Genomic DNA, 26,012 nt, shown 5'->3' with positions numbered 1-26,012 from the left:
ATTCCCATTCCCCTTTAGCTAGTCGGAAAAGACTATCCCATCCATCACCCATCACCCCTCGGTGATGAGTCCGATCGCTCTAATCGTTAAGCTATTATACGAGCTGAAGTCCGCAACTTCGTCCATGTGACTTTGAGAGTTTTACTATACTTGGGAGCTTGAGCTTCGGACAGAGCAATCCGTTTAGTGGATTGAGCAGTTTTGTCTTTTTAACAGACTTCAAAAAAAGGAGGAGATTCTCATATCGACATATGTTTTTTTAGTCCCATTTCATTTTTATGAAAATCGGTTTAGTATAATTTTGTGTTAAAATAAAAATAACTGAAATACAAAGACGTAATTCAGTACAGCAGCATAGGTACAGATTGGTCTAATATTTCTGAGGGCATTTGCTGACAGGCTCAATTGATTATTATCAGTAAAATTATCACGCAAGGGACTAATCGCGAAAAATGCTTCAGTAACTTAACTCTTACTGTTATGTTATTTAATAGAAATAAATAACTTGACTCAGTTATTTATTTCTATTAAATAACGTCGTCTGTTTGATGACATAACATCAGCGATAGCGCATTGTAATAAAAGGGATATAAAAGAGTGAATCGTCGTCGAGTGCAGTTGAGCCTCATAATTGAAGCCCTACACGAGCCGCTATATCAGAAGAGCTAACCTGCATCTAGCGGCTTAGAAGCCGTACGCGGCAGGTTCGACGAACGCCTGCTTTATATCCAAAGGCCAATCGAATCCCGTCTATATACGGAATGAGGCATACAAATAAACATATTACTTGTAATCATACAACTATTAAATACAAAACTGTAACTATTAAATACAAAGATGCAATTTCGAACATTGAAATTTTTTTAGACGACACAGTGAATATCGATACTGATGCTAATACATTTTTTTATTCAATACGGTTTTCTTGGGAGTCATCCACCCTTTTCTACTTAAGTAGAAAGCTGAAATCAGATCTGAAGTAAAGAAAAATAGTATTGCAAGAAAATACCAAATTCCACGCAGAGGCAATCGCTAGGGACCGCTAATTACCTACTAAATAACGATACAAAGTCGCGGGTGTCTGTAATCCTACTAATATTATAAACGCGTAAGTTTGTATGGATGTTTGTTACTCTATAACGCCGCTACTACTGAAGCGATTTGGCTGAAATTTGGAATGGAAATAGATTAACACATTCATTCCGGAAAAATACATGGTTCTCGCGAGATTAGTGAAAAACTGAAGAACTCGCGGGCGTTTGCTGGTAATATTATAAAGAGGTAAAGTTTGTTTAGTTTTCAAAGTTAACATTCAGAGATCTACTAAACCGATTTTGAAAATTCTTTTACCGCTAGAAAGCAACTTTATTGTACGGCTATATTTTTTATCCTCATATTGTCACGGGAACGAGAACTACGCGGACGAACGCGTAGCATCTGCTAGTGCATAATAAGGAAGATTTTAATATTCTCTTATCTGACTAGACAGGGCGCTCTTCGTGACCACTATTTCGGTCCAATTTCTAAGGAACAAACGCCGAGACCTTTACAAAAAACCAGACGCGAACATGCAGAGGTAAACGATTCAAATGACCTTCACAGAGGTGAGTGAACGATCACAAAGGAGTCAAACTATCTGTGTGTAGGATACGTTGCTCGACTTCTATTAATCATGGAGTAAAAAGGTTTGGAAAAAGTGCTGAAGCGTTTTGTGAGACACCTACTTACTGGTCGAGATATGGGAAACATTTAAACGGATTACTTACTATCAAGCAAATGTTCCGTAAGTCGATTCATCTTCACGAGACATCAAACATTTTCCTTTATGAAAAGTCTAGATTGTACCTACTATAGCCTCAGACCAATTATAGAAGTACCTGTATTACACTCATAGTCACGAACAAAATTGTCTGTCATTTTCTGAAAACGAGCTCAGATTTGGTATATATCTTATACTAAACTAGAAGTTTTTTACACAATTCAATTACACAAAAAGGTATTTTTACGGAGCTCTTTAACCGACGAACACGATTACAACTATTTAACATCGATACTATAGACACTGTTTCTATAATCGCATTAGATCGTTGATCATATACTTTGACAGAAAAGTAACGTCTAGCGAGGCAGGTCCTATATAATAATTGGTCTGAGACTATAGCTAACAGGGTTTACAGGGATAAAATATTTTTAAAAATGGTATGATACCTATACCTAAATTATTAAAAAAAAAAACTATTTGTCCTATAGAATAATTGGGTTGATTAAAGAGTCTCTTTCTCATCACCGATGTATCACCTAGTCATTGTGTACTGGGCCAAGGCACGACATTGGTCTATCACGTGGAAAAGAACTTAGGACCTCTCGGTCTTGAATCGAGCTACTCATTCGTGCAATTATTGAATTTTTAGTTAGAAAAATAGTATAATATAACGAGAGAGCATTCATATAATCCATACTAATATTATTAAGAGGAAAAGTTTGCGAGGTTGTCGGGTTGTAGGTATAACTCAAGAAAAACGGAAACTATGCAGGTGAATGAAAACGCAGGCGTCTGCTAAAAATTACATGTTGACTAGCGTCAAAGAGTAGAATGAAAATTTCCACAAACATTTATTTTAACGCTTATCGATGTAAACATTTTGAATCACTACACACACACAAGTTCGCACGTAGTGCAGCGACATGTGCAAATATTTGCACGAAAGCCCGAGATAGAGATTTGATTAAGGTCGCAACACACTAAACTTATGCAAGAATGAGGATACGCGAGGAGGATGTTAATGAAAACGTTTATAAAACAGTAAGTATTCATAATCTGTCAACATAAATGATAATTTTTGGTAAAATCTTCACTCTTAAGAGTTTAAACTCTAAATAAATGGCACATATAACAACCCAATCATAATGTAATTGTTTTCTGAAAACATTACTGTATCTTCATAAGTCATATCTATACTAATATTATAAAGCTGAAAAGTTTGTTTGTTTGGTTAAACGCGCTAATCTCAAGAGCTGGTCCGATTTGGAAAATTCTTTCAGTGTTAGATAGCCCATTTATCGAAGAAGGCTATAGGCTATATATTATCCCCGTATTCCCACGGGAACGGGGATCACGCGGGTGAATCCGCGCGGCGTCAGCTAGTCAAAGTACAAAATGATACTTTTCTCACTAAACCTAATCATTTAGGCGTAGTATCTTCCTATGCTAGGTTAACAAGCTATCGCTAGTATTATTTGGCAAGTGCATTTGATTAAAAAGTCGATATTACAAATCTAGCGCTATGCTATGAAATGAAGCTATGCTAGATAAAATAAGTTATGACACAACTTCATATAGCTGTAATGGAATAGCGCCTTAACGCAAAAGCGGAAACCTCCCAAGGTGTGAATGAACTTGGTAGATGGAGCTTATCGTACACGCAGCGATACTGCGGAAATTGAATTATCAATTCACAAAATTGATCAGGGTCACAATATTCCGTAAACTAACAAACAAAATGTATTATAGAGTTTATACTTGAATTTCGGTATAAGAATCTAAACCGCAAGTACTTGTATATATGTTTTCTGTGCCACAAGTAAGCATCTATGATCTATGCAATGGTTGTTTTCTATATCGTCATCAACCCATATTCGGCTCACTGCTGTGCTCGAGTCTCCTCTCAGAATGAGAGGAGTTAGGCCAATAGTCCACCACGCTGGCCCAATGCGGATTGGCAGACTTCACACACGCAGAGAATTAAGATAATTCTCTGGTATGCAGGTTTCCTCACACCCTCCGGAATTGGAGGCAGAGGTCATATCCACTGGGCTATCACGGCTCTTGTTTTCTAAAATAATTTGTTGTTTTCTATAATAATTTGTTGTTTTCTATAATAATTTAAATTTTATTTCTTATATTTACCATTTTAAATTTTGTCAGCAAATTACTTGGTAATCAATGAATGTGAGCCGAGATAGCCCAGTGGATCTGACCTCTTCCTCCGATACCGGAGGATGTGAGTTCGAATCCGATCCGGGGCATGCACCTCCAACTTTTCGGTTGTGTGCATTTTAAGAAATTAAATATCACGTGTGATCGATCACACTAACGGTGAAGAAAAACATCGTGAGAAAACATACATACCAGAAAATTTTCTTAATTCTCTGTGTGTGTGAAATCTGCCAATCCGCATTGGGCCAGCGTGGTGGACTATTGGCCTAACCCCTCTCATTCTGAGAGGAGACTCGAGCTCAGCAGTGAGTCGAATATGGGTTGATAACGAACGTCAATGAATAGTCATAATGACTAAATGAAGTTTGAATATTCATTTGAATTTCTATTAATGGAGCGAATTTCAAAGCTGTAGCTTAGAGCCTAAATGGATTTTTAGAATTTAGTTAATGGACACAAAAAACAACACTAATAAAAATAAGATGTCTTATAATACGATTATACACAGTAGACTGTAGGTGTTAAGCTTATGCCATATTTTATGTGAAGTCGAACTAGAACTAGTCAACGATAGACCACAAATAAATATTCGAAGCCGTTTGATTGCCCGAGAACCGGTTTAGGAATCATGCAATTGATAGATCAAACCTCCGTTTCATTATTGTAGAAGAGACCTAATAAAAGAAAAAATCTATTTTAAGGCTAATTAATAGGCGCTGTCGTAAATAGATCGGAATGTTAATACTTTTGAAAACATAATATACGTAACTGTTGATAATATAAACACGAATAATGATTTTTTAGTCCAATATGGCAGATATTCGATTAGAAACCAAGCAAAGTTATAAGGATGACTCCTTTTAACCTTACTTGGTTTCCTATATCTTTTTGAGTCATTTTGTATTTTTTTCATTGAACTACATTGATTAATTTATTGAACGTTAATGAAATACGTTGTGGTCTGTATCGCAACCAAATTTTCGATTCTTCCGCTATTGGTCGATATTTGTTTTTCCGTCGTCTAGATATTATGTTGTGATGTGCATTAATGGGCAGGCCACATAAATCGAAGAGCCGATGGACGTTGGGGTCCCAAGGTACTGGAATGGCGCCCCCGCACCGGAAAGCGCAGTGTTGGTCGACCCCCCACTAGGTGGACCGAGGACATCAAGCGGATCGCAGGAAACCGCTGGATGCTGGCGGCTCGAGACCGTTATGCTTGGAGGTCCATGCAAGAGGCCTATGTCCAGCAGTGGACGTCTATCGGCTGATGATGATGATGATGATGAGCATTATAAGGCTACTGGACTGGAATGAAGTTTTTGTCGAGACGAGCAATTTTTTCAAGACTTTAAAAGAAGAACGTTAGAACACGAGCATGCAAGTCAACTGATATTAAATGACTACCCATAAACATTTAGAACACCTGAGTCGCTGCTAATACGTTTCAGGCTTATGAAGGGTTAAATTACTGGTTGTACGTTGAGTGATTAAACTTTTAAAGGGTCGAATTTCTGGTTGAGAGATTGAATCGAAGAGTGGAGTTCTCCAAAACGATCGATAACTATCTATCAAAACAAAAGTAAATTTTTGCAATTCATCCAATTTGTGTAGCACAGTTGCGTAGAACAAGGCGCGAGACTCATTACGCCGGGGGCAAACATCTTAACCTCCATTAAGCCCAGCCGCTGCCTGAATGGCGCGTCTCCCACGATTTCCTCCTCAGTGCCGTCAATTTAGTTATGAGCAACATTCGGGACACTCGCGTAATTCCCGAGGGTGGCATTTCCTATTTTGGCGCGTCCTATTTCGCACTGAGATGCCCACGCTTTCGCTGATTGTACAATTTGTGCAATTCTGGTTATGGCTTCATATTTATTCGTGTCACGATTGTAAATGACTGGTGAGTTTCGAGAGACTAAATTATATTCCTACTCTAAATTTATTAAGAACCAGCCAGGCTTATTTACTTTTCTTGACGTATGCTAGTTGACAGACACGGAAGTGAGATTCTATGTAAAAATGTCATCCGGTGCTAGGTTGTAATAGGTTGATAATAAAGACCAAACTATATAATAAATAGGCCAGCGTTTTGATTCAAAATAATTGGAGAAACTTGATTGACAAAACATTAACAAACATAATTGAACATTTTTCTAGGACTAATTATGTATTGCGATATACACGAAAGTTATATTATTATTATCACCGCAATGTTACGTTTGTATCTAATTTTTTTTTATGTAGTTGCTAATGTATTGTATTTGGTTATCCTATGATAATTACGTTTAGTTACCTATTTCAAGGTTGAGACTCGTTTTTGAATACACAATAGTCGAAAGATACTCCGACAGATGCTAGTCAAATATCATCCAATAAGCCCACATGCCTGCAGCTGCCTGCGACCAACACACGGTCAATTTCGTCGGATATCAAGTCGTTAGCGCTACAGGCACATGGGCTTATCCGATGGTGGGCGGCTAGCATAATTATCGAAGAATCTTTCGACTATTGTGTATTCAAAAGCGAGCCGAAACCTTGAAGTATGAACCTGCAGGGTTATTATGTATCTCGGTGTACCATTTAAATAACAAGTCACTACAACCTTTTTTAACATATTGTTGTTTATGCAATCATCTCTAACATCGTATTTTAAATGCAATCACGTAAGTTTCTTCATATTACGTAAAGTGGCAACAATATAGAAGTGGTAGTAGGAAGTAGTAAGATTATTTCAACAAAAACCCTTATTTACCTAATTATGAAGAAATAAGCATGTCAGATGACCGTAAAACAAAAAAAATATTGCCATTAGATGTAAAATGATGTAGTCAAGGCCATTTCGTTGAAATAACGTTAGATGATTAAAATTCCGAAAATAAGATGAAAATAAAGTCGTGATTTATTACTTGAATGGTACACCGAGTTACATAATAACTCTGCTGAACGTAATTATCATAGGACAGCATTACACTGATGATTGCGCGCAATATTTGGACTATTTTTTCGTTAACAACATAAGAATCAGGCGGAATTAATAGATCAAAAACGTGACTCAAAAAACCCAAAGCATCGATCCGCGCTCATCAAACCAAACAGCTGAATTCTTCCCGCATTGAATCAGCCTCAATTGAAGCCTCAAGAGTAGGTAGGCACATAAGAACGCGTGGCTCGCAATTTTTATTGCATCTAATTCTAATGCCCGTTACCAGTAATGAAGCGTGGCATCTGGTCAGCGTCGGCTTTACATACGGTGAAGTGTAAGCGTATGTTATTATTGTTCCACTATGAAAATTCACGTTCTCAGTTCTAAGAATGTATTTTGTAATGAAAATGGAAAAGTTTAGCTGATTACGAAATTATAAAAATAACTCTTTAACGACCTCTCTGGCGCAATAAGTCGTGCTGAGGTTCTCAGCAGAAATGTCCTGGGTTTGATTCTCAAAGCAGTTCAGTTTGGGATTTTACATTTTCCAAGTCAATTTGCTCAGGTCTAGTCTCGTTATGCGATTGCGACATTGCCACGTAGAAACCGTCAGAGGTATAGGTAGAAGGACGTACTCGTACCTCTCCCTAGTAAGCTCGATCAGCATCGTCACTTATCATCAGGTGAGATCGCTGTCAAGGGCTCTTGGATTTAATTCCAACCTCTTAACCGTGGAACAATTGTATAATTCGTTCACATCAATCCGATGATAAGCTTCATCAAAATGTTGTCAGTACAGTGTAAACAATGTATTATAGCGTTTGTTTCTACGTCCACTTGCTTTATTTATGCAGTAGATTACGCTTGACTACAATCACGCCATAAGCGAAGCAACGATGAGGTCTAGATCGGAACGCGCTTGCATAAAAGATGTCTAATTGCTTTTGCCTTGAAGCACAAATCACACATAATCACTCAAGAGTTTGAAAGTGAACGTCAGTCAGTTAAAGATACAGTTGGTCACTAACTTTTAAATCAGGAATGGATACTATCCTTAAATATATTACAATAATGTTAAATGCATATTACACCACATCAGTAATTCAGTATTTACATTCGGCATACAATTCAATTCCCCATATTCAGCTCACTGCTGAGCTTGAGTCTCTTTCAGAATGTGAGGCATTAGGTCAATAGCCCACCACGCTGGCCCAATGCGGATTGGCAGACAACACACGCAGAGAATTAAGAAAATTCTCTGGTATGCAGGTTTCCTAACGATGTTTTTCCTTCACCGTTTGAGACACGTGATATTTAATTTCTTAAAATGCACACAACTGAAAAGTTGAAGGTGCATGCTCCGGAACAGATTCGAACCCACACCTTCTAGAATCGGACGCAGATGTCATATCCACTAGGATAACACGGCTCTTCAATATGTAAATGAGAAATAACAAAAAATATTCTGGGAAAGTTTCATATATTTTGGGACCTTCGAACAATAGATAACTTTTCAATAAGCGTGCGTTTATATTTTTCTTTACAAACAATTTCTAACTGCCATTTAGAAGGGGGTGTTTTTATAAAAAGGTTTAGAGGGTTTATAGGGGAGTTGGCGCAAAGTACTCGTACATCGCTTTACCGGCATCGTTCTGCCTAAAAATAACTTTCGAAAGCAATTTGTTTGCGATTTTTCCATCGTCGACTTCGGAAGTTAGCCCTGTTGTAAAACAAGTGTTTGGGTTACTGTGTTCTAACTGTGTCTATCAGTAAACAAGTTTGTAGATAGAAAGTGATTCAGCCAATCTGTACTTTTTAACTTCAAAAAAAGCGATGTGTGCCATAAACCGCTTTGTTTTTGGTTTTCGCCATTTAAAATCATACTTTTTAGGGATAGTTTGAGTATATAACTTTAAGGCGGTTAGTAAGTGCAAGTTAGTGGACATGTTCGTCAAATATACCGCCTATATTTTGTACTACTTTATCGGTAAATTTGCCAAAAAATAATTAATATAATACGTACTAGCTGACGCCGCGCGGGTTCACCCGCGTGGATCCCGTTCCCGTAGCGGTACGGGGATAATATATAGCCTATAGCCTTCCTCGATAAATCTAACACTGAAAGAATTTTTCAAATCCGAGTAGTTCCTGGGATTAGCGCGTTCAATCAAACAAACACTTCAGCTTTATAATATTAATATTGATTTGTGCCGTTTATGAATAGGACCAAATCGTGTGTAATGAATGAAATGTGATTTCAACATAACTACGTTTTATCAAGTGCATAACAAGTTATTTACACGATATCAAAACACTATTGAACCTTGCAAAATTATTGTCTGTATATCTGTTTGTCCGGACTAATCTATGGAAAGGCAGATTTTGCCGATGAGTTTGACATTAAAATTTGCCGTTACAAGAAGATAGAAGAGGTTATTCAGCAACATAAAGGCTACTTCCTACATGGTTCCCGCGATATTTGTGAAAAGCTCAAGTTCACGCGATCGAAGTAGCGTTCGTCCGCTAGTCTAGTAATATTAAGTTGGGATTCAGAGGTTAAAAACCTTTTCGTTAAAAAAAAAAAGCTTCACTCGTACGTGATGCAATAACAACAGGGTGTAACAACGACAGTGCCGGCACAAGGAATGTAGACTTGTCGGATACAATTATAACAGGAGCCAGTTAGACGCGAGTTGATGGAACTGAATTGCTTTCCGATCACTTTTTGTAATACAATCACGTGAATAAACTCATGACCACTGATGGTATTTATTTTTAATTCAATGATATATTGCTTTGAGATGGCAACAAGCTAACTTGATAGTAGTTTGTACGTGTGAAGGTATCAAGACTCAAATATGTCCTGCCTAGTCTAAGCAGCATCACATTAATAGAATGATAATGAGATATAGTAAGGCAAGTTCGTTGATGACAATCCCATGATATGCGGACGACGGGGTGTGACGTCGTACGCGCGGGGCTGAGGCTAGAATTGGGGTGCATCAGTTGTGGGTTTATTTGTCATCGCTGCCTGCCGACCATCGGAATAATTACGAACGAATTTACTAAGCTATACAACTGAAAAAATTACCAGATAACACTTGACCAAAACTTATGGTCTTCACTAATGTTTCCGAGTAAATACCGAATTCGAGTTGCAAGCTTCAGCTAGGCATTAAGCATCATATGTTTATACTAAGTGTCGCCGCACACGGGCCACACGCGACAGCCATAAACGCCGCCATAAGAAGCAAGCAGGAGCCACAAAAGTAGGTGGAAGCGCGACAACCGCTTGTGGTCGGTGGTCGACACTTGTGGTCGGTGGCTGGTACTTTAATTCAACCCATGCATGCCGTCGACTCGAATATATTTACTGTGGTAAGGGGTGAGGAGTGCGGAATCGCGCGAGTGGCGTGTGGCGACGTTCTGTGTCGGCGTTTAGTAGCCGGTGCGGACCACAAGAAGCGAGCAGCGATGATGACGAGTCCACATAAAATATATGAAAACTACAGGAAATATACCGGTAGCGGCGTTTTGAGGTTGTGGCCGGTGGTCCGTGTGCGGGAGTCCTAAGAATAAAGCAACAGGTTTTAGGCAACCAGCCTAGTACTAATGACTGGAGGAATTACAAACTTGAATGCAAGAATTCTTCGCGTGTGGCCAGTAATAGACTCGCTGTAACGAATATGTCAATCAACTATACAACTTGGACTAATGAATCCTGATTGACGGAACGAACTGTGGTTATCAATTTATTAAATTCACGCTAAAAGAGACTATAAATTGGTTTTATATTGCTCGTTAGAAAAATAACCTTCATAGTATCTTTAGGCTTAATTCAGACATGCTCGTGTTTGTCCAGGTCCTCCGATAATCACTGGGTTGGAGAAAAACAGAAAAGAGATTTCGCCTCAACTGAAACAACAACTTTACTGAACAAACGCCCTCTGGAAGTGAATTCATATTTTTTATAAAGTAGTAGGTAACTCATTCATAAACAACTCCAATTCCAGAGTAAAGGCCGGTTCACATTTATGCCAAACAATATACCTAATTATTGCAACCCCAGCAGTTGCGCGCACAAGGTTTCACATAAGGTTAGACACTTGCCAAAAAAAAATTACTAAAAGTAGAAAATTCGTTTTCCAATACAGATTCATACGGGTATGCAGTACATTTATGAATCTATGAAGTGCACGCCATTGAACTCTCGCAACTAGAATAGTTTCCGTGACTCTGAATAGAGAAGATACTTCAAATTATGCAAATATCTTTGTTGGAACAAACAAAACGTTAAGGAATGTCGTTGTGCCAAATAGCCAAGATTAACCCTGACATATCTAGTGAAAACGCGATAAAATTCCCTATAAATCAAGCTGAGATAAAGCACTATGTATGCATTAACAAGACAACATTGTTTTCATTGAACACTCTGTTTAAAAATCGATTCCTAAAAAAACTCCAAGTAAAAAATAATAATAAAGTATAAAGGGAAGCAATTTGAAGCTAGCACTGAACATAGGACTGTATATGATGTCAAATAAACATAAAGATGTGGACTTAAAAGAAATGCGTGTCTCTGACGAAAATGACGATTCGGTGGATTGGAAAAGTCGTGTAACGGTAATATGCGAGTTGAAAGAAGAATTTACAATACAGATTTTAAGCTATGGAAGTTCGAAAAAAGTACTTAATTGAACATTTTTAATTAAACAAACAAATTGTAATAGTAAGATAATAATATCAAAACAAAGACTTTAAAACCAAAGGCGAAGGCTGTGAAAGCATCATAGATATTAGATAACACAACACAATGGTTTAATCAAGTCGCTCAAACATCTTATGATGACCCTCAAAGAATGTCGAGTTTCTTGATAGATCTTCACTGTAGTATTTTTATCTATACTAATAAAACTGTAGCAGGTCTGTCTGTCCGTACCGGGCAACACACCGAAAACTACACGGACTAACTAAATAGAACGGAGCTAAATAGGGGTTAAAAGTGTACAACGATTTTCACGCGGACTAAGTCCCGGGCATACACTAGTAGACAATATGTATAAATGTAACCCCTATAAAAAAGCAATGCTTCGCATGAAAAGAACATATCTTACATCGGTCAATATGAGGCATAGTAGACGAGCATCATGCATGTAATTTCACCGTGAACCATACTCTACACGTCAAAGAACAGCTTTATTGCCTGACAGTCTAGAACCGCCATGAAGTTCCATTTTATTCATGATTGTAACTGATCTTAGGAAGACCTAGGCACTAGATATTGGTAGGCACTTCCCAGTTTATTGTGTACATCACAGACTTCCAGATTTTTATTCTATCCAGGGCCAGCTTCTGGAGACCAATAGCTAACACTATAGGGCTGGTCTTAATCTTGAGTTCGATTGTCACACCGCATCTCACAAGATTAATTTGAAGGGAATAGGAGAACAATGGTCAAGTTCTGTCATAAAGAGCTAATGATTTAAGGACTCTAGTGTATGTTATGAAAGAATTGTACAATTTATAAACCGAAACGAGAATGCAAAATATATTCACGGCCTAACTTTAATAAACTGCTATACAAATCGACTCCTTTGGCGGAACCAATCAAAATTTTCCCAAAGAAAACTTCCAACGAACGTCCAATCTCATTTAACTTTACGAGTAGCGGAAACTTGCTCCACGCATTTCAAATAAACGCCTTGTTTAGAATTTATAGACTAGCGGGATACTAAGAAAAACTTTGTCTCCAAGTAGATACTTGCTATAAGAATGTATTGATTCGCTATCTGGAATAGCATCGTGTTATCTACTGTAATAATTAATGGCATGGGCGAGGTCGGGCGCGGCAGTTTACAACTAGACAAGATACCGGTACTGATTGTACTAACAAACATGAATAGGTTTTTGACAAGCTAAATTATAGGGAAGGTTTTTTTAAAATTATCATCAGCTTCAGCTTATTGAAAGCTGCCTTGCTATGTTTTTTTATTCCTTGAGGAAAAATCCCTACGGACTTTTTACCTCCCTCGCTCCTCGCTGCCAACAGACAGACAACAGACAGAACAGACTAAAATAACCTCCTCTGTAGTCCAAGGTTGGTACGGACCGCAATGCACTACTTCATGCCCCCTCACAAGAATTTTCTGTCTTCCTCTTCTCATCTTTTTCTCTTAATCTCTCTTAACATTTGTGCGTATGCGTGTTAATCCTCTTTACTACTCGGTACACGGTTTATCAAATGTTCGGGGTTTTCGGCTCTGAGCGTTCCCTTTGCCATCAATCTCAGATCCGCAAAAGCCCGGACACTCATTGGACACGGATTGCATGTCTTGGGGTGTCTTTCTCTCCGCAGAAGCCCTTTCTGTTGGAGTTTTTCTTATTGCGAATATGTTGAACACCCCGTGACCACCAAGCGCTTGCGTGAGCCAGTGATCCACCTCTCCATGTTTTCTGTTAAACCAGCGTTTCAGATCAAATACCAATTCTCTCGTCCATGCACCTTTTCCTACTTCTTTCCATTCTTTTTCCCACTCCGTAAGAGGTCTTGCTATAGCAAGGATTCTGGAGCTTAGGCTCATAGTGTTTGATTCTGTAATTCATACAGGTTAGTAATGAGTCTACATGCATTTTGCATCTTTGAAGTGCAGGCCACTGCTTAGTCCATGATGATGCGTGTTATTTTTTTGACAACATTGCAGGTCTGAAGAATAACAGCTTTTTCTTTGGAATAATAAAAAAAAACAATAAAAGAAATGTATTTTTATACTACGAGTACCTACCTATATTATCGTGGAATAACATAATGACGCCCTATATAGGTACCTTAGTACCTACTAGATTTATCGATCTCGTTATCGCTATCAGTTTATCACTTATCGTCTGATAACCGTCAACGTTCCGTACGATGTTTGCACTGGCCTCGAAATTGTAACTCCAAAAATATTATCGCATTCAATAAACTACCATCAAACATGAAAAATAATCGAATTAATTAAATAATCAAAAAAAGTACTACGACTACCTACGTGAAAAGTACCGATTCTATTTTATATCGAAGGTTTAGGTTTGATTGTGTTTGTCCCGTACACCTTGTACAGGATCAACGCACTTGTGCGAGTAAAAGAGCGTTAGACAATCAGAGACGGATTTTCATTTTTTAATAGATAGCGTATAACATCGATCCTGGCGATTCTCTTTCTACATACGCTAACGCTTCTAAAATTAAAAAAATGTGTGGGAATGACATTCACGCGTGATCAAGATGTCGATCGGATCTGTCATTCCCATACATTTTGTTAGTTTTCGAAGCGTTAGCGTTTGTAGAAAGAGAATCAACGTGCCACATGGCTAAGGCCCCTGTTTACAAGACAAAATGATCTCGGTATCTCTTATCACGCATAGGCTCTCTAAAAGCTGAAGTTACCTAGAGAAGCGGACAAGACACAACAAAGGAACCATAAACAGCTTAACGAGTATTTAATATTTCTTTAACGCATGAGTAACACAATACTGTTGAGTCCAATGTACTAGTACGATACGAATTCCGATTTTGTGATAAGTTGATAAAAGTATTAGTGTATGTGTGTGTGTGTCTAGGAGTGGTTTTATAGAGTGCAAGATACAATAATAATAGGTATTATTTTTTTATATAATAACAATTGGTTCACCTAATTGGTTTCACCCGCATAATCTAATATATAAAATTCTCGTGTCGCGGTGTTCGAACTTGAACTCCTCCGAAACGGCTCCACCGATTTTGATGAAATTTTTTGTGCATATTCAGTAGGTTTGAGAATCGGCCAACATTTATTTTTCAAACCCCTAAATCCTAGGATAGGGTAGTGGTAGGGTAGGAGTATGGTATAGGGATAGGGTAGGGGTAGGGTAGCGGTAGGGTAGGGGTAGGGTAGGGGTAGGGTAGGGTAGTGGTAGGGTAGGTTTATGGTATAGGGATAGGGTAGGGGTAGGGTAGTGGTAGGGTAGTTGTAGGGTAGGGTAGGGTAGGGGTAGAGTAGAGGTAGGGTAGGGGTAGGGTAGGGGTAGGGGTAGGAGTATGGTAGTGTAAGGTAGGGATAGGGAAGAAGTGCAAATAAATAAATTAATAAGTCAAAGCGAAGCTTGAGCGAGTCCGCTAGTAGATATATGTGAAAAACTGAATTCCAGGACGAAGTCGCGGGCGTCAGCTAGTAGAAGTATAAATTTAGCCAGTCTAATAGCAGCGCAGAGCTTTCTATGTCTGCAATCATATAGATGAAAGTAATAATATAGTTAGATTAAGAGACTGTGGAGGCCAGACCTACGACGTGGCTTTTGATTTCCTGATTTAGCTTTATGGCATAGCGATATGTAATAGTTCGTAGTAATTTTTAAGTTATGCCGCGACGCTAAGTCACAGGTTAGTCGTGAATGGGGACTTGATATAATATATCTTATTTCTTATTTATTTCTTCGCAAGTCCTCTCGTCAGGGGTTTTCTGGTAGCAATAATGCCGCGTGTGCAGGCTAATTAATTAATTTTAATAAAATCAATAATTTGAAATAATAAATAATTAGTTCAAATTATTGATTTTTAATGTGTTTTTTCTTAATTTTTGTGCATTAAAGTAATATTGCATTCTTCTTCTCTATTATTATGTCAAGGAAAATATAAGAAATATGCTTTATAATTGGACGGTTGAGGGTCTTGTTCCTTCGGTCGGACGAATGGTCCAAACTCTATCACTGCCTACCTTACTATAAGTTAAAAGTAATACTCAATTAGATTAGATTAAATTCCATTTTACAGGAATTACGCATCTCCTGAATTTTGGAAATTTAAATTATGTCTCATGCGACGACAAATTTCTAAAGCTATTTTATGTTCACTGTTATGACAAACAGCTCTTAAATTGAGTTCCTATCGGTTTGACCTATAAAAACAAATATTGTAACTTAAATAAAAGCTTGCAATAATTGTCAAACAGTACCGGTTTAGTGACCTTGACAGCTAGCTACACGGAACGGTGGCGTCACGTGTAGTGGGCGCGGTTGGCGCGGTCGGGATCTAATGTATTACTATATGGTCTGAGACTCTGTCATGGTCAGACCTTCTTCTTTCCTCTCGCACCTACTTCTACAGCGTACAAACTAACCATTCCTGTTCCCCTTCAATCAGTCTGGAAATACTGTGTTAGGAGTGGGTATCCATTAAACCATTGAGAGTCTGGCAAAGGGTTGCCACAAAACTTAGTGTCTGCCAACTGAAGAAAGGATTTCTTTTATCAGCCCCCAAAAAAATAACATTTTATAATTTGGAGATTTATGGTATGTATACACTTTTGTTATCCGATACTTCCTAAAGACACCATGGTCTTAACGTACATAGTTGCAACCCTTCTTAACTATGGTATGACCTGACAAACTTGCAGCTTTCATAAGATGACAAAGGTCTGGACATTTCAGGTTCTTGCTCTAATATGTTCTATGTACAATGTGTAATGATGTCTAAGGCTTTACAATGTAATGAGCACCTTCATTGTATGTAAATTAGTATACAAAATGAGCAATTTTCTGCATTTTACATGTGTGACATTCAGTTGAGGCAGGCCACGCTAAGGCTCTGGTCAACTGGTCATGCAATAATCATAAACAGAAACAGGTGCCGTGTGGTAGAGATAAAAACCCCGAGCAGATCCCTGGACTTTTGGCCGATGGTGAAGGGTTAAAGACATTCTTGATAGTTCACTAATAGTCCCTACTTAGCTCGTGTTGTTCTCCCTTCCTTGCCAAATTTGGTAGATCCTATTAGAGTAGCTTTGGATACTTGTTCTAATATAGAACTTCCTGCCGTTCTAGTGAGGCCAAGGTCTATAAGCACCTACTTCTACAGTGTAGAAACTAACCATTCCTGGTCACTTTCAATTAGTCAGAAAATACTGTGTTAGGAAGTGGGTAAAACAACAGTCCAGCAGGCAGGGATTGAACTACGATATCATAATGTTGAGTCTGGTCTCTTTACTGTGGAGCTGTTGAGGCTTCGCATCAGCAATTTTCATTTAATTTGTATTTTCGCCATAATATTATAAGTCAGATACAATTCAATATTGAAAATTACAAAATTGTAGTCTAGTAATAAGAAAATGTCTAGAGACTACTTCTACTGGTGGTAGAGTCAAACTTGTCATTTCCAAATTACTTGTAAGTAAATTTTAATTAAACTAATGATTAAGCAGAGCAAATATAGAAATGACATTAATAATTATAAAGCATTTAAAAATTAGTACATTATGTACCAGACATAAAAATGAGCTATTAGTATAATTATAACTCATCAATGTACAGGAAAACATAAAACTGGTGGAATCATAAATTATAATAAAAATAAGTTTTCACAATCATAACACCTATGACCATGATCCAATTTTGCTGGAAAACATGAACGTTAAAACTGTAAAAACTGGGCAATCTAATCTCAAAGTAAATACATAACGTAGGGCCTGACATGATAAGATTGTACTCTGTCTATTCAGGTTAATGATTACAAAGAAACTTCTAGGGATTAACTAGTTAAGTAACTACTATACTTTATAGTAGTACTTGAGTTGTTTGTGACAGAGTTATTCCAGGGATGTCCACTGCTAAGTTTATTTCTGCTTCTAAACAGTATTGCTGTGTTCCAGCATGAAGGACATGCTGACACATCAGGCTCAAAAAACAACCTGGCTGTCAAATTGTTAGACGTCAGGGACTGCAAATTCCGCCTGAAACGAACACGACTGGCCAACATAGTATAGTAATATATACTTATTCCTGGAGGGACGCTACATCAGTGGATGTGCAGAGCCCGAAACGACATACTAAAAAGTCATTTGATCGGATTATGGTCTAGAGACTGATCTCCGATAGACCAACAAACAAGAGAAAAAAAAAAAAAAAAACATCAGGCTCAAAAGCTATGCCTAGTTATTAAAGGTTTAGTTGACATAGCAGTACCCTTATAACTTTAAGTTGACAAGCTATCACTATTTCATGGTATTTTTGATAGAGAATTTGGGTTTGCCATATTCAATTACCTACACTATATGATGTTCAAGTTATTTTAAGAAATTATTTAACAAATATGTTATTATTTGTAAAGTCTTAAAAATAAGTAATTTTAAGACTACAAATAATAACAAATCATTTATTAGTGTATTAAGTATATTTAAAGATTTTAGAAAAGTCTTCAAATAACCTTTCTATTTGAATTGCTTTGCTATATGTATGCCACCTGTCTGTGATTGTATTGATCTTATTAATTAGTAACAAAGTTTCTAAGTAAAATTCCATTGATAGATTTCATATAATTAGATTATTTAAAAATACTAATAGACAAATGTATCATTTGAGTTACTCGTAAGTATTTAATATTCAGATCCTACTTTTATGTTTTTAGTTGCTTATAAATATTTACAGTTAAGTCTGTATTGCTTATCATACTGATATTTTTTAATCAATTTATATGCTGTCATACAGGAAATACAGTCATATATTATTCAGTAATAAAGCAATTCATGGTGAATGTCAATACACTGACAAACAAAGTAATGTGTACTTTTCATAGATTGAAAATCAAAAATATACTAGACAACTTAAACAATATTTAGTTAAGAGCAAACTAAGAAGAGAAGCAGGTAGCTTTTAAGATCATGTATTACTAATATTATAGAGGTAAAGTTGGTGAGGTTATAGGGGGTAATTCTACTGAACCAATTTTGAAAATTCTTTTACCAGTACCAGTCATAGGCTATAATTTCTACCCATAGTCCCAGGGAAACAGAATGTTTGTCTGCTAAATAAAAATAAAGAATAGCTTATGTAGTGAAACATACTATGCCTGATGGATGGATGGATGGATATATTGAATGCAGGCGGCTCAGGATTGTGATGTTTGGAAGTCCCTACAAAGTCCAGCAGTGGATAATGAAAAATACTAATCAGGTATGTATATAGGTATGTTTGAGTAGATCTGCTGATTGGATTAATTGTTTTTTTTAAATTGCAAAATAAATTTAGCAAAGGAAAGTAACCAACTGTGGTAAATACTCTAGCTAAATCAAGCATGTCCTTAACTAAGATGAATATCCAAGTATAACACGCCTAATTTTGAGTCTGATAAGAAGTTCCAACGTGCTGAACTGGCAACCCTGCTTAGATGTTTTGAAAACCCCATAATGTACAGGACCATAAGTTTGGTGCAAACCATGACTTTACACAGAATACAGAGTTACAGAAAAGAAAAGGAATGTAAATGCCACAATATTTTTTAGCATTAGTTACTTGATTACATGTTAAGTAATTCATAGTTATTAAAAAATTAAGGTATTTTGTTACAAAATAGTCACCATGGCATGGGTATAAGAACATTATCTATAACTTTCAAAGACAGTTCTTGGTTAAAGCGAGTTTCATTAATACTTAACTTCCTAACTAATCATCAACAAACGTTTGCATTGCATGTGTTTGGTTAAATGTACCAGAATACAAACTGAGTCACAGACATCCACTAGTCTTCATATATTAGCTATAAGAAAGGTTTGAATGTGACATTAGACTAGATCACTAGATGTATCATTTAAATAATGATAAATTCATAAAAAAATTTAAGAAAGTGAAATATTAAAAATATGAGCAGCCGATATACTTAATGTTTGTGTTTCTTGTTATTCAGAACACTCACATAAATAATAAATAATTGAAACAATGACTGCTGACTAATATATCATTAAGAGAATGAAAAAAAAAAACAGAACAATAAACCATGAATTAGGTCTCTGACAATAAAACAAAATCACATAGTTATAATCTAAAATCACTGGGTACTTACCTTGCGGAAAGCAAACAGTTCATTTTGCAGTTTCTGCCTCTCAGCAGAGGGCTGCTGGCCCTTTCCCCGTATAAACTTTAGCATTCTGCCGGCCTGCAACAAGACAAGCACTTAGCACTTACACAGACACTGCTAAACATACAAACAAACACAACCCTACCATGTTATCATACTAGGCGCACAGAACAACGAACAAGTATTCCGACCGGCACCGTGCAGCCGACTGGCATGCAGCGCCTCCCATACCCTGCCGCGGCATTGTCACCGCTTAGCTACAATCGCACCCAGATAATAACATTACTTGTTCATAAAATCACAAGATAACCGGCGTACAGATAGCGTTACGCGCATAAGATATACACTACACTTTGTATTATACTAATTCTTTGAAGAATTTAGAAATATCCCTGTTAATACGAGGCAACCAAGACAACGCCTGTCGGACTGGTTTGCTGTATCATCGAACTATGGTCTGAGACAAGATTTTCAGTGGAAGTATACACTAATGGGTAGCCCATTTTACGTACCTGAAGATAACAGTTTGAAGATTTTTAGTTATAAAATCCAAATTGAGAGGAATGACAGATACAACGGCGTCAGAAATACATACAAACACAAAAATACACGCACATATCGTTCACGAACGCACCCACACTACGCCATGTTGTGACGTCATTGACGTGACTGGTTTACAATGCTGCCATGTCAAAAATGAAACTTTCCCGCTGAACTTACTTTAGGTATATGTACTAAAAATATTTTGAACTATCACCTATACTATTATACATCCTATATTGTTGCTAACAATGTTTTTAAAACATAATTTAAATATTCACGGTTTAGTTTTAACGAATATACAGTAGTATATTCTGTAACAAAATATTAACACTGGAGAAGAAACTATTGTTATTTTTAATAGATATTATGTATTAGATTAAACTAAAATATGTAAACGTATGCTTTAGCACTATTGTTTAACATTGTTTAAAAATTACCTCATAGAAGTAAAGGAATTTTTTATGCTTACAATACAAATATCGTTTATAAAAGGAGTACCTATAATACAATCAAGCACTTTTGAGAGTATTTACACAAATACAATTTCTAACAAAATAAACATTATTGAAAATTTAACCAAACTGATTTAAAAATTGTTTCAAGCTGAATAATTAAACTCTGTAACAGTTTCTTTTTTTATACCCAGATTCGTGGTACCGTTTTTGAACTTAACTTCCGGTATGAATACAAAAAGGCGCGATATTTGAAATGAAATACATTGACACTGACAGTCGAATTGGTCGAATCAAGGTCGAATACAGTAAGCACTTGCAGTCATGGATTAGTAAACTAATACTGAAATGAAACTGAAACTTCTCTGTTGCCTGCAGTACACTGGACAGCTACAATATTGAGTAGTGTTATACTTATATATATCAAAGGATATTATACTATTCATAATTTGTGAGAAAAGCGTTAGCTGGCGGTAGTGTGTATCCGTGGTAGTTATAATAGGTATTTTAAAAACAATATTTACAAATATAAGTAATTTGAGAAGAAAAACAGACCATTTAATATTTTGTTTTGGAGTTTATTGAAAAATAGGTACTTAAATTCCTACCCTAGTATAAAGAAAAGATTTAATATTATTTGTTAAAAACGGTTACGGTACGAACAGTAATGGTTTCTTTTTATGCGCTTTTTGTTTTTCTCTTTTGTTTTGTTGGGTATTAATTGTTTAAATAAACTTCCCTTGACTACAATCTCACCTGATGGTAAGTGATGATGCAATGTAAGATGGAAGCGGGCTATCTTGTTATGAGGAGGATGAAAAACCACACCCCTTTCAGTTTCTACACGACATCGTACAGGAACGCTTAATCGCTTAGCGGTACGTCTTTGTCGGTAGTGTCGTAACTAGCCACGGCCGAAGCCTACCACCAGCCAGACCTGGACCAGTTAAGAAAACCTCAATCTGACTGCTGACTAGAAACTAAATGGAATTAAACAATTATTAGCCATATTTGTGCACCTCGTCGCGTTAGTGACATGTCTAATAGTATAAAATCTTTGTCAATACATACGAAAATACAAAATAAGTAGTTACTTTTAATGATTTTATTTATCTTTTATAATTCCATACATAGAAATAAAGTTAATAAGGTTAATAATTTTGCTAATAAAGTACATATTTTTAAACAAGTACGAAAAACACGAACATTCTTAAAAGAAAACACGACGAGAAAACTAAATACCTAATAGTCGAGTATCAGCAAAACCAAACCACAAAATGACATTAGGTACAGCGAGATCTTAGAAATTGAATGAAGCCGCATCTTCGCATCTGCGGGATGTTCTGATTCAATGATTCTTTCACAGTCACGATACGTTAAAGACACGTTATCTGTAGAATAGAATTATGTTGTACACTAGCAGACTTTTTTTGACGTGACAACGTCTTATAAATTGGTTTGCCGGGCGACACTTCAAGAAACTGCGTTACGCTCCGCTCACGTTATGCGCTCACAATGAGAGCGAGTGAATAAAATTTTGTTAATATGAAATTCAGTGCGAGATTCTTTGTATAAATTAATGTTTTAAATATAATTCTTTGTATAAATAAATGTTTTAAATTGTTACTATTATTTCATCCTTCTTCCAACTATACGAATGAATATTCACATTAAAATTATTTTACCACTCAAAGTCGTTGTCACGTAAAACTTTCGCCCGTATACCGACTTTACAGGCAACCAATTTTTTTTATTCTTTACAAGTTAGCCCTTGACTATAATCTCACCTGATCATAAGTGATGATCTAATCTAAAATGGAAGCGGGCTAACTTGTTAAGAGGAGGATGAAAATCCACACCCCTTTCAGTTTCTACACGACATCATACCGGAACGCTAAATCGCTTTGTGGTACGTCTTTGTCAGTAGGGTGGTAACTAGCCACGGCCGAAGCCTCCCACAAAAACAGACGCCCGCGACTGCGTCCGCGTGGAAATCAATGTAAACTTTCAACCCTTATTTTACTACTTTAAGGGTTGATTTTTTTTAAATTCTTAAATCACATTACATTTCGTATTTTTTTATGATTTATGAACTATATAAAACTGTAACTCTAAAACTGAAGGACTTTCCATACAAACATTCAACCACTATTTTTTCCCTTTTTATTTTTATTTTAGGGTCAAAAAGTAGGTATGTTTTGCTCTAAGGTCTCGTTTACCATTATACCAAAATTCATCTTGATCGGTTCAACCGTTAGCCGTGAAAACGTAACAGACTGCAGACAGACAGACTTAGTTTCGCATTTAAAATATTAGTATAAATTAGAAAAGAGTGAGTATTTTTTATAGCCCAGAATTTCCCAGCCTACTTTGTGCAGTATTTTAATAAATTTAATTCATTCTTCTTATTAAATAGATATAGTTAGCAACCAACCCAGAACGCCAGTTTTCCCTCACTCAATGTTCGCCTCGTCACGGAAACAACTAGCGCCACCTAGCGTCAGCATTAGCCGACCGAATGATTCCGACAATAGTCGAGTGGCGTCATATCCTTCTCAGACTACTTATTTCTTACAATATTGTAAGTTAGTATAGTTTTAATTTTCAGTTAGAGAAAACGTAGAAAGTACTTTAAACGATTTCTTGCTTGAATGTGTGTTATATTATTTTTCCTAAGATCATTCTGCTCCGCCTTTGCTACGTGTATGTCTGTGTGCTGTCACCCTGTACTTTTAGGGCATGCAATAGTAATAGTTTAGGGCTGGCAAATATAACAATACAACCAATAGCCCGAACCGGAATTATCCAGTTTCAATGCAACGAAGAGCGATCGAGCGAGCGATATTTCCGGTTCGGCCGCAATCAAAAAAAAATTGTAGATTTGTCTTCACGAAATATGTCGCGGTGCGCACGGTAGGCCTACTGGTATAAATAACTTCATAAGCCAGATCAATGGTTGTAGACCCAACTTACAGTTTTACAAGTTAGCCCTTAACTACAATCTCTCCTGATGGTAAGTGATGATGCAATCTAAGATGTAAGCGGGCTAACTTGTTAGGAGGAAGATGAAAATCCACACCCCTTTCGGTTTCTACACGACATCGTACCGAAACGCTAAATCACTTGACGATACGTTTTTGCCGGTAGGGTGGTTACTCGCCACGGCCGAAGACTCCCACCAGCCAGACCTGGACCAATTAAGAAAATCTTTATCGGCCCAGTCAGGGATCGAACCCAGGACCTCCGTTTTGTAAATCCACCGCGCATACCACTGCGCCACGGAGGCCGTCAAAACAACATAAACAAATATACAGCTCCAACGCAACGAAGAGCGATCGAGAGAGCGATATTTCCGGTACGTCCGCAATTGGTCAATTTGTCTTCACGAGATATGTCTTGCTGCACATGTTAGGCCTACTGGTATAAATATATACTATTCTATCTTCATAAGTCAGATCAATGTTTGTAGTGCAAAGCGGAACACATTACTATTTAGTATTTCGCTGTTATAAAGACTTATCTTATCGTGTCCGTCCCGTTTCGTTGTAAAGGCGAGTGCACAGATCGGCAGGTTGCCATGGCAACATCGATTGCGGCCGCCGGGTGCATCTTGCAGAGTGCACAACATCAACCTAATAAAAGCCTTCGTTGGCGAGCTTTTGTCGTCACCACAGGAAACTTTGGAGACCGTTTTATTGGAGGAAAATTTATCGCCGGCCCTCGAAAGAGAAAATTACGTTGCGATTAATAAAGTTTGTTGGGAAGAGTTATGAGTTCAGTTTTCTACTATGTCTATATTGGTTTACTTAAAACGAAGCCCTTAGATACTGTCTAAGTAGTACATTTTTATTACAAGTAATATGCGTTTGTTGCTTTACTTATAGCAGATTGCCTCAATAGCTTAAGCTGTCCGAGAGGTGGTGGTTCGATCCCCGCCTGCTACTGCTGGGTTATTATTACTATTTAGCGCGTTCGCTGCGGAACTGATTTTTAAGTACTTTACTCTGGTGCGTTACGAGGTTTTTTTGACCTCATACTAAAACATTAAGTGGTGTGGTACGAGGTCCGTCGACTTCGTAACTCTTGAAGATGCAAGACTAACGAGGTCAATTGACCCCGTACCGCAGCGAACGTGTTAAAAGATATGGCGAATATTCTTTAAAAAACATATAGGTTGATAATGGCGTTCGTGGCGCAGTGCGTGGTGGATTTTCAAGACGGAGGTCCTTCCTGGATTCTATCCCCGGCTGGGCAGATTGAGGTTTTCTTAATTGTTCCAGGTCTAGCTGGTGGAACCCTTCGGTCGTGGCCTAATTACCACCCTACCGACAAAGACGTATCGCCAAGCAACCGAAAGGGTTGTGAATTTTCATTCTCCAACAAACAAATTAGCCCGCTTCCACCTAAGATGCATAGAGCATCATAAACAATAAAAAAAAACTAAGCTGCTTCTTAAACTGCATCGTCACTAAACATCAGGTAAGATCGCAGCCTTATGTTAACAATGAAAATAAAAATACTTTTTAACTGGAATGTAGACTTATTTTATCTCCAGAATCAATGATCTCCTATATATTATAAGAGGTTTTTCCAGAATACATATTTATAACTCGAGAACGAGAAGAAAAAGAAGCCAATTTTCAGTTGGTATTGAAGTAATACTTTAACACGGAAGGAATTTTACACATCTTTCTTGAAATAATTTTATCCGAAGCAAAAGATTTTTGATAAGGTCTTACAGACTATCCCCGACATCAGAGGACAGCGAAATTAAATTCCGTCTGGTTTTGCTTCAAATGAAAATTCTTTCGCGAAAATAATATTTCATAAACCTTGACACGATTAGGGCTTTTTTGAGCTTTTATTGAGAAATAACGTAGATTCGTCAAATTAGTAATGTAACTAAATTTAAGAAATTAAATATCAAGTGTCTCAAACGGTGAAGGATCATGAAGAAAACATCGTGAGAAAACTTGCATACCAGAGAGTTTTCTTAATTCACTGCGTGTGTGAAGTATGCCAATCCGCATTGGGCCAGCGTGGTGGACTATTGGCCTAACCCCTCTCATTCTGAGAGGAGACTTGAGCTCAGTAGTGAGCTGAATATGGGCTAATAATGCTGATGATGATAAACTAAAGTAACGAAAGATTCTGTCTGGCTTTAATCTTTTGATTAGGAACATCATCACTTTGCTTAGAGCAAATAAATAAAATCGACGCTCGTTCCCTGGGAAATGGTACGGGCCCTAAGGACTATACCTTGATACATTTTTTCCATGTCATACCCATCAG

The 26,012-nt window shown here is 37.2% G+C and overlaps 1 protein-coding gene across 1 annotated transcript in view; it reads right to left on the bottom strand.

Annotated features, from left to right (window-relative positions):
• LOC112049893 (lethal(2) giant larvae protein) overlaps positions 1–20,114 on the bottom strand; it is a 74,348-nt gene extending 54,234 nt beyond the window's left edge. The window contains exons 1-2 of the mRNA XM_052884475.1: positions 19,871–20,114; positions 19,711–19,803 (exon numbers count right to left, since the gene is read on the bottom strand). Coding sequence (XP_052740435.1) covers positions 19,711–19,803; positions 19,871–19,873 — 96 coding nt within the window. The 5' untranslated portion in view covers positions 19,874–20,114. The remainder of the gene's footprint in view (positions 1–19,710; positions 19,804–19,870) is intronic.
• Between the last annotated feature and the right edge of the window lie 5,898 nt (positions 20,115–26,012).

Source organism: Bicyclus anynana, chromosome 11, assembly GCF_947172395.1.
Source record: "Bicyclus anynana chromosome 11, ilBicAnyn1.1, whole genome shotgun sequence".
Lineage (NCBI taxonomy): Eukaryota > Metazoa > Arthropoda > Insecta > Lepidoptera > Nymphalidae > Bicyclus > Bicyclus anynana.
Note: the sequence above shows the minus strand (reverse complement) of the source record. Positions and strands in the feature narration are given on the sequence as shown.